This window comes from Hyla sarda, chromosome 8, assembly GCF_029499605.1.
Source record: "Hyla sarda isolate aHylSar1 chromosome 8, aHylSar1.hap1, whole genome shotgun sequence".
Classification (NCBI taxonomy): domain Eukaryota; kingdom Metazoa; phylum Chordata; class Amphibia; order Anura; family Hylidae; genus Hyla; species Hyla sarda.
The window spans coordinates 211,222,733-211,232,345 of NC_079196.1; the positions used below are offsets into that span (position 1 = coordinate 211,222,733).

A 9,613-nucleotide genomic window follows, 5' to 3' on the forward strand; every position below is an offset into this window, starting at 1 on the left:
TACCTCCCCCCATCATTTTTGCTTTCATTTAATTTTGTATTTCTGGTTTGAGTCCTGTAAAAAAGAAAACATTTTTTTTTTTTTTTTTAAATAAATAAATAGAAAAAGAAAAAAAAATTGAAAAACTCTGTAAAAAGGAAATATAAAAAAAAGAAAGAAAAAAGAAAAAAATATGTAAAGATGAATTATATAAAAATCAGGAAAAAATATGTAAAATTAAATAAATAAAAAAATGTAAAAAAAGGAAAAAATATGTAAAAAAGAAATAATAAAAAAAAAGTGTGATTCTACTTAGCATTTAAAAATGAATTATATAAAAATCTGGAAAACGTATTTAAAAATTAAATTTAAAAAAGTAAAAAAAAATTTAAAAGGAAATATAAAAAAGAAGAAAAAATTAAAGAAAAATATGTTAAAGTTTATTATATAAAAATCAGGAAAAAAAATGTAAAAATAATAATTGGAAAAAAAAAGGAAAAGGAAAAAATATGTTTACGTATTTCCTGGAGTTACCTAAGCAAAGTAGTCCTCGGGGCTACTCCATTTGCGCAATTACCATTAAAGTCATAGGAAGTTGTGAAGACTATGTCATTTTCCACCTCGGCTGCTTTCGGCTTTCCTGACCACCTCTGGCCTCTGCAAGTGGGAGCAGGAAAAAGCCGAAAGTAACGAGCTGGGAATTACCCCTTTAATTGGAGATTTGTTTATTTCTTTATGCTTTACCTCTTAGTTTTTGCTGTTCTTTTTACTTTATACCTGTTCACATGTTTTACTTACCGTATTTTTCGCCGTATAAGACGCACTTTTTCTTCCCCAAAACTGGGGGGAAAAAGTCGGTGCGTCTTATACGGCGAATACACCCCTATCGCGGCGGTCCCTGCGGCCATCAACGGCCGGGACCCGCTGCTAATACAGGACATCACCGATCGCGGTGATGCCCTGTATTAACCCTTCAGACGCGGCGATCAAAGCTGACCGCCGCGTCAGAAGGGAAAGTGACACTAACCCGGCTGTTCAGTCGGGCTGTTCGGGACCGCCGGCAGCAGACCCGGCCGGCAGCAGAGACGTTCCGGAGCGACGGGGACACGGCGACAGCGATGGAGCGACATCCAGGGCAGCGGTGACGGGTCCGGAGCGGCGGGGACACGTGAGTATTACCTCCTATGCAGTGGTCTTCAATCTGCGGACCTCCAGATGTTGCAAAACTACAACTCCCAGCATGCCCGGACAGCCAACGGCTGTCCGGGCATGCTGGGAGTTGTAGTTTTGCAACATCTGGAGGTCCGCAGGTTGAAGACCACTATTGTATTAAAAATCTTTATTTTTTTTAGATTTTGCACCTATAAATTGGGTGCGTCTTATACGCCGGTGCGTCCTATACGGCGAAGAATACGGTAATAAATACTGGCTGCCGACCTTTTTTGTGTATTCCGGCCATAGACATCTTATCCCCTATACAAAGGATAAGATGTTTGATCGCGGGGGGTGGGGGGCGCCGCTGGGACCCCTCGCGATCTCCTTGCAGCACCCGGATTCTATGCTCCGTGTTTCCTGAACTGGAGACATCACACCACACCCCCTCGTGATGTCATGCCACGCCCCCTCCATTCATGTCTATGGGAGGGGGCATGGTGGCTGCCATGCCCCCTCCCATAGACATGAATGGAGGGGGCATGGCATGACGTCACATCCCGGAACACAGAGCTTTCCCAGACTGGAGACGCAGCCCCGTATAGAACGCGGGTGCTACAAGGAGATTGCGGGGGGTCCCAGTGGCGGCCCCCATGTGATCAGACATCTTATCCTCTATCCTTTGGATAGAGGGTAAGGTATATTTGGCCAGAATATCCCTTTAAGCTCTATTGGGGGAGGGTGATTCAGGATTACCCAGTTTCTGGGGGTCCTCTGGGAACATCTGATCATGTGTTTTCACCCTATAGATGATGAGGCTGCAGAGTTTTATCCTTGGTGATCGCCCGGCGCGATGGTCTACCGTAGACGAGTGATGGACAGTCTATCGGAGCTTCCATATCGATATACGATGGCTTGAGTTCATAAATCAGCGGCGGGGTCTGCGGGCCGCGGCTGACAAGGAGACAGGGACTGTAGTCTGGCTCTGCACAGGACCTTATAGGACATCACTCTGAAGTCTTCACAGTTAATCCATTCGGAAGTCTTGGACTTGGGATACAACGGCTGTGGAGGCAAAAAAAATTAATAAAAAATCAACATTTGGAAACTTTACAAGATCTCTGCTTGCTGTAAGTGAGTGGGAACATTCTTGTTTACACCCAGTGGCTGATACACAGTATAGATCTAATACTAATTAAAGGGGTTATTAAGGAAAAAAACTTTTTTTATATATATATCAACTGGCTCCAGAAAGTTAAACAGATTTGTAAATTACTTCTATTAAAAAATCTTAATCCTTCCAGTACTTATGAGCTGCTGAAGTGGAGTTGTTCTTTTCTGTCTAAGTGCTCTCTGATGACACCTGTCTCGGGAACTGTCCAGAGAAGAAGCAAATCCCCATAGCAAACCTCTTCTACTCTGTGCAGTTCCCGAGACAAGCAGAGATGTCAGCAGAGAGCACTGTTGCCAGAGAGAAAAGAACAACTCAACTTCAGCAGCTGATAAGTTATTGAAAGGATTAAGATTTTTTAATAGAAGTAATATACAAATCTGTTTAACTTTCTGGAGCCAGTTGATATATAGAAAAAAGTTTTTCCTGGATAACCCCTTAATGATGTGGGTTTGCTACAACAGTGCGGTATCCAGGTACCTGATCCACCTGCTGCCAATGAACATAGGTTGAACCTGTTTGGATACTGTGATTCTAAAGAAGGGGTACTCCGCTGCTCAGTGTTTTGAACAAACTGTTCCGAACGCTGGAGCCGGGGCCGGGAGTTTGCGACGTCATAGTCCCGCCCCCTCCCATAGACTTGCATTGAGGGGGCGGGGCTATGACGTCACGAGCTGCCGGCTCCAGCGTTCGGAACAGTTTGCTCCATACGCTGAGCAACGGAGTACCCCTTTAACACTTACTGTATGTCTTTAGACTGCTTAAAGCAAAACTGTCACCAACTTTGAACCCCCCCCCAGATGACTACCATGATATTACTGTTCATTATAAATGCAATGCAGCCATACCTTTTGGGGGGGGGGGGGGGGGGATATGTCATGCTAATTATAGATCCGAAAATAAAAGATAAAGGGATGATGATCAAAATCATGGCATACATGTTGTCCGTAGTGAACATCTTAGATGTGTTTTAAGTAGGTTCCTCAAAAGGTCTCGTACAATTTCTTTCATTTCATTTTCTAACTGTCTTTAAAGGGGTACTCCGGTGGAAAACATTTTTTTATTTATTTTTTAAATCAACTGGTGCCAGAGAGTTAAACAGATTTGTAAATGACTTCTGTTAAAAAAATCTTTACCCTTCCAGTACTTTTTAGCAGCTGTGTCACGATGCCGGCTGGCAGGTAGTGGATCCTCTGTGCCAGAGAGGGATTGGCGTGGACCGTGCTAGAGGATCGGTTCTAAGTCACTACTGGTTTTCACCAGAGCCCGCCGCAAAGCGGGATGGTCTTGCTGCGGCGGTAGTGACCAGGTCGTATCCCCTAGCAACGGCTCAACCTCTCTGGCTGCTGAAGATAGGCGCGGTACAAGGGAGTAGACAGAAGCAAGGTCGGACGTAGCAGAAGGTCGGGGCAGGCAGCAAGGATCGTAGTCAGGGGCAACGGCAGAAGGTCTGGAATCACAGGCAAGGAACACACAAGGAACGCTTTCACTGGCACTAGGGCAACAAGATCCGGCGAGGGAGTGAAGGGGAAGTGAGGTGATATAGGGAAGTGCACAGGTGTAAACACTAATTGGAACCACTGCACCAATCAGCGGTGCAGTGGCCCTTTAAATCGCAAAGACCCGGCGCGCGCGCGCCCTAGGGAGCGGGGCCGCGCGCGCCGGGACAGAACTGACGGGGAGCGAGTAAGGTACGGGAGCCGGGGTGCGCATCGCGAGCGGGCGCTACCCGCATCGCGAATCGCATCCCGGCCGGAGGTAGTAACGCAGCGCCCCGGGTCCGTGGAACCGACCGGGGCGCTGCAGTGAGGGAAGTGTAGCGAGCGCTCCGGGGAGGAGCGGGGACCCGGAGCGCTCGGCGTAACAGTACCCCCCCCCTTGGGTCTCCCCCTCTTCTTGGGGCCTGAGAACCTGAGGATCAGACTTTTGTCCAGGATATTGTCCTCAGGTTCCCAGGACCTCTCTTCTGGACCACAACCCTCCCAATCCACTAAAAAAAAAGTTCTTCCCCTGACCTTTTTAGAGGCCAAAATCTCTTTGACAGAGAAGATGTCCGAGGAGCCGGAAACAGGAGTGGGAGGAACAGATTTAGGAGAAAAACGGTTGAGGATGAGAGGTTTAAGAAGAGAGACGTGAAAGGCATTAGGGATACGAAGAGAAGGAGGAAGAAGAAGTTTGTAAGAGACAGGATTAATTTGACACAAAACTTTAAAAGGACCAAGATAGCGTGGTCCCAACTTATAGCTCGGGACACGGAAACGGACATATTTAGCGGAGAGCCATACCTTGTCTCCAGGGGAAAAAATGGGAGGAGCTCTTCTTTTCTTATCTGCGAATCTCTTCATGCGAGAAGAAGCCTGTAAGAGAGAATTTTGGGTCTCTTTCCATATGGTGGAAAGATCACGAGAAATTTCATCCACAGCGGGCAGACCAGAGGGCAAGGGGGTAGGGAGGGGGGGAAGAGGGTGACGGCCGTACACCACGAAAAACGGAGATTTGGAGGAAGATTCAGAGATTCTGAAATTATACGAGAATTCGGCCCAAGGTAGAAGATCTGCCCAGTCATCCTGGCGGGAGGAAACAAAATGTCGTAAATAGTCACCCAAGATCTGGTTAATTCTCTCTACTTGTCCATTGGATTGAGGATGGTATGCAGAAGAAAAATTTAATTTAATCTTGAGTTGTTTACAGAGAGCCCTCCAGAATTTAGACACAAATTGGACGCCTCTATCCGAGACGATCTGTGTAGGCAACCCGTGAAGACGAAAAATGTGTACAAAAAATTGTTTAGCCAACTGAGGCGCTGAAGGAAGACCAGGAAGAGGGATGAAATGTGCCATTTTGGAGAATCGATCAACGACCACCCAAATAACAGTGTTGCCATGGGATGGGGGTAAGTCAGTAATAAAATCCATACCAATCAGAGACCAAGGTTGTTCGGGGACAGGTAGAGGATGAAGAAAACCAGCGGGCTTCTGGCGAGGAGTCTTATCCCGGGCACAGATAGTGCAGGCTCGCACAAAGTCCACCACATCAGTCTCTAGAGTCGGCCACCAATAGAAGCGAGAGATGAGTTGCACAGATTTCTTGATGCCCGCATGACCTGCGAGATGGGAGGAGTGACCCCATTTGAGGATCCCAAGGCGTTGGCGTGGAGAAACAAAGGTCTTTCCTGGAGGAGTTTGCCTGATGGAGGCTGGAGAAGTGGAAATCAGGCAGTCAGGAGGAATGATGTGTTGAGGAGAGAGTTCAATTTCAGAGGCATCTGAGGAACGAGAGAGAGCATCGGCCCTAATGTTTTTATCAGCAGGCCGAAAGTGAATTTCAAAATTAAATCGGGCAAAGAACAGAGACCACCTGGCCTGACGAGGATTCAGCCGTTGGGCAGACTGGAGGTAGGAGAGGTTCTTGTGATCGGTGTAAATAATAACTGGAAATCTTGATCCCTCCAGCAGATGCCTCCATTCCTCAAGTGCTAATTTAATGGCTAGAAGCTCTCGATCCCCGATGGAGTAGTTCCTCTCCGCCGGAGAGAAGGTCCTGGAAAAAAAACCACAAGTAACAGCATGCCCGGAAGAGTTTTTTTGTAGAAGGACAGCTCCAGCTCCCACTGAGGAGGCATCAACCTCCAATAGGAAGGGTTTAGATGGGTCAGGTCTGGAGAGCACGGGAGCCGAAGAAAAGGCAGACTTGAGTCGTTTAAAGGCGTCTTCCGCTTGAGGAGGCCAAGACTTGGGATCGGCATTTTTTTTTGTTAAAGCCACAATAGGAGCCACAATGGTAGAAAAATGTGGAATAAATTGCCTGTAATAATTGGCGAACCCCAAAAAACGTTGGATGGCACGGAGTCCGGAGGGGCGTGGCCAATCTAAGACGGCAGAGAGTTTATCTGGGTCCATTTGTAGTCCCTGGCCAGAGACCAAGTATCCTAGAAAAGGAAGAGATTGGCATTCAAACAGACATTTCTCTATTTTGGCATAGAGTTGATTATCACGAAGTCTCTGAAGAACCATACGGACATGCTGGCGGTGTTCTTCAAGATTGGCAGAAAAAATCAGGATATCGTCCAGATATACAACAACACAGGAGTATAGTAGATCACGAAAAATTTCATTAACAAAGTCTTGGAAGACGGCAGGGGCGTTGCATAGACCAAAGGGCATGACCAGATACTCAAAGTGTCCATCTCTGGTGTTAAATGCCGTTTTCCATTCATCCCCCTCTCTGATGCGGATGAGATTATAAGCACCTCTTAAGTCCAGTTTGGTAAAAATATGGGCACCTTGGAGACGATCAAAGAGTTCAGAGATGAGGGGTAGGGGGTAGCGGTTCTTAACCGTGATTTTATTAAGACCGCGGTAGTCAATGCAAGGACGTAGAGAGCCATCTTTTTTGGACACAAAGAAAAATCCGGCTCCGGCAGGAGAGGAGGATTTACGGATAAAGCCCTTTTTTAAATTTTCTTGGACGTATTCAGACATGGCAAGAGTCTCTGGGACGGACAGAGGATAGATTCTGCCCCGGGGTGGAGTAGTGCCCGGGAGGAGGTCAATGGGACAATCATAAGGCCTGTGAGGAGGTAGAGTCTCAGCTTGTTTTTTGCAAAAAACGTCCGCAAAGTCCATATAGGCCTTAGGGAGACCGATTACATGAGGAAGCACAGGGACACGGCAAGGTTTACTGGGAACCGGTTTTAAGCAGTCCTTGGAACAAGAGGGCCCCCAACTCTTGATCTCCCCAGTGGACCAATCCAGGATTGGGGAATGGAGTTGAAGCCAGGGAAGTCCAAGAAGGATTTCAGAAGTGCAATTGGGGAGGACCAACAGTTCAATCCTCTCGTGATGAGATCCGATGCACATTAGAAGGGGCTCCGTGCGGAAACGTATAGTACAGTCCAATCTTTCATTGTTTACACAATTGATGTAGAGGGGTCTGGCGAGACTGGTCACCGGGATGTTGAACCTGTTGACGAGAGAGGCTAAGATGAAATTTCCTGCAGATCCAGAGTCCAGGAAGGCCACAGCAGAGAAGGAGAAGGCAGAGGCAGACATCCGCACAGGCACAGTAAGACGTGGAGAAGCAGAGTAGACATCAAGGACTGTCTCACCTTTGTGCGGAGTCAGCGGACGTCTTTCCAGGCGGGGAGGACGGATAGGACAATCCTTCAGGAAGTGTTCGGTACTAGCACAGTACAGGCAGAGATTCTCCATGCGGCGTCGTGTCCTCTCTTGGGGTGTCAGGCGAGACCGGTCGACCTGCATAGCCTCCACGGCGGGAGGCACAGGAACAGATTGCAGGGGACCAGAGGAGAGAGGAGCCGGGGAGAAGAAACGCCTCGTGCGAACAGAGTCCATATCCTGGCGGAGCTCCTGACGCCGTTCGGAAAAACGCATGTCAATGCGAGTGGCAAGATGGATGAGTTCATGTAGGTTAGCAGGGATTTCTCGTGCGGCCAGAACATCTTTAATGTTGCTGGATAGGCCTTTTTTAAAGGTCGCGCAGAGTGCCTCATTATTCCAGGATAATTCTGAAGCAAGGGTACGGAACTGTACGGCATACTCGCCAACGGAAGAATTACCCTGGACCAGGTTCAACAGGGCAGTCTCAGCAGAAGAGGCTCGGGCAGGTTCCTCAAAGACACTTCGAATTTCCGAGAAGAAGGAGTGTACAGAGGCAGTGACGGGGTCATTGCGGTCCCAGAGCGGTGTGGCCCAAGCCAGGGCTTTTCCAGACAGCAGGCTGACTACGAAAGCCACCTTAGACCTTTCAGTGGGGAACTGGTCCGACATCATCTCCAAGTGTAATGAACATTGGGAAAGAAAGCCACGGCAAAACTTAGAGTCCCCATCAAATTTATCCGGCAAGGATAGTCGTATTCCAGAAGCGGCCACTCGCTGCGGAGGAGGTACAGGAGCTGGCGGAGGAGATGATTGCTGGAGCTGTGGTAGTAACTGTTGTAGCATAACAGTCAGTTGAGACAGCTGTTGGCCTTGTTGCGCAATCTGTTGTGACTGCTGGGCGACCACCGTGGTGAGGTCAGCGACAACTGGCAGAGGAACTTCAGCGGGATCCATGGCCGGATCTACTGTCACGATGCCGGCTGGCAGGTAGTGGATCCTCTGTGCCAGAGAGGGATTGGCGTGGACCGTGCTAGAGGATCGGTTCTAAGTCACTACTGGTTTTCACCAGAGCCCGCCGCAAAGCGGGATGGTCTTGCTGCGGCGGTAGTGACCAGGTCGTATCCCCTAGCAACGGCTCAACCTCTCTGGCTGCTGAAGATAGGCGCGGTACAAGGGAGTAGACAGAAGCAAGGTCGGACGTAGCAGAAGGTCGGGGCAGGCAGCAAGGATCGTAGTCAGGGGCAACGGCAGAAGGTCTGGAATCACAGGCAAGGAACACACAAGGAACGCTTTCACTGGCACTAGGGCAACAAGATCCGGCGAGGGAGTGAAGGGGAAGTGAGGTGATATAGGGAAGTGCACAGGTGTAAACACTAATTGGAACCACTGCACCAATCAGCGGTGCAGTGGCCCTTTAAATCGCAAAGACCCGGCGCGCGCGCGCCCTAGGGAGCGGGGCCGCGCGCGCCGGGACAGAACTGACGGGGAGCGAGTAAGGTACGGGAGCCGGGGTGCGCATCGCGAGCGGGCGCTACCCGCATCGCGAATCGCATCCCGGCCGGAGGTAGTAACGCAGCGCCCCGGGTCCGTGGAACCGACCGGGGCGCTGCAGTGAGGGAAGTGTAGCGAGCGCTCCGGGGAGGAGCGGGGACCCGGAGCGCTCGGCGTAACAAGCTGTATGCTACAGAGGAAATTCTTTTCTATTTGAATTTCTTTTTTGTCTTGTCCACAGTGCTCTCTGCTGACACCTGATGTCCGTATCAGGAACTGTCCAGAGCAGGAGAAAATCCCCATTGCAAACCTATGCTGCTCTGGACAGTTCCTGACACGGACAGAGATGTCAGCAGAGAGCACTGTGGACAAGACAAAAAAGAAATTCAAAAAGAAAAGAATTTCCTCTAGCATACAGCTGCTAAAAAGTACTGGAAGGATAAAGATTTTTTAATAGAAGTAATTTACAAATCTGTTTATCTTTCTGGCACCAGTTGATTTAAAAAAAAATTATATTTTCCACTGGAGTACCCCTTTAAGTATTTCTTCCTGAATACTAATTAATAATATTAGTGTCTCCCTGAAAGTGCTTGGCGCAAACTTACCATAGGATGTCTAAGATAAGACATGAAGGGGGGTGATGCCGACAGAGATCTGCAAACTTATTTCTGAATTATACAAATAATCCATTAGGACCTAT

The 9,613-nt window shown here is 48.4% G+C and overlaps 1 protein-coding gene across 1 annotated transcript in view; it reads left to right on the forward strand.

The window, feature by feature from the left end:
* Positions 1–2,278, forward strand: part of LOC130284659 (low choriolytic enzyme-like) — a 91,370-nt gene extending 89,092 nt beyond the window's left edge. Inside the window, exon 14 of the mRNA XM_056535226.1 lies at positions 1,941–2,278. Within this exon, the coding sequence (XP_056391201.1) occupies positions 1,941–2,006 (66 nt within the window). The 3' untranslated portion in view covers positions 2,007–2,278. The remainder of the gene's footprint in view (positions 1–1,940) is intronic.
* Positions 2,279–9,613: the final 7,335 nt, after the last annotated feature.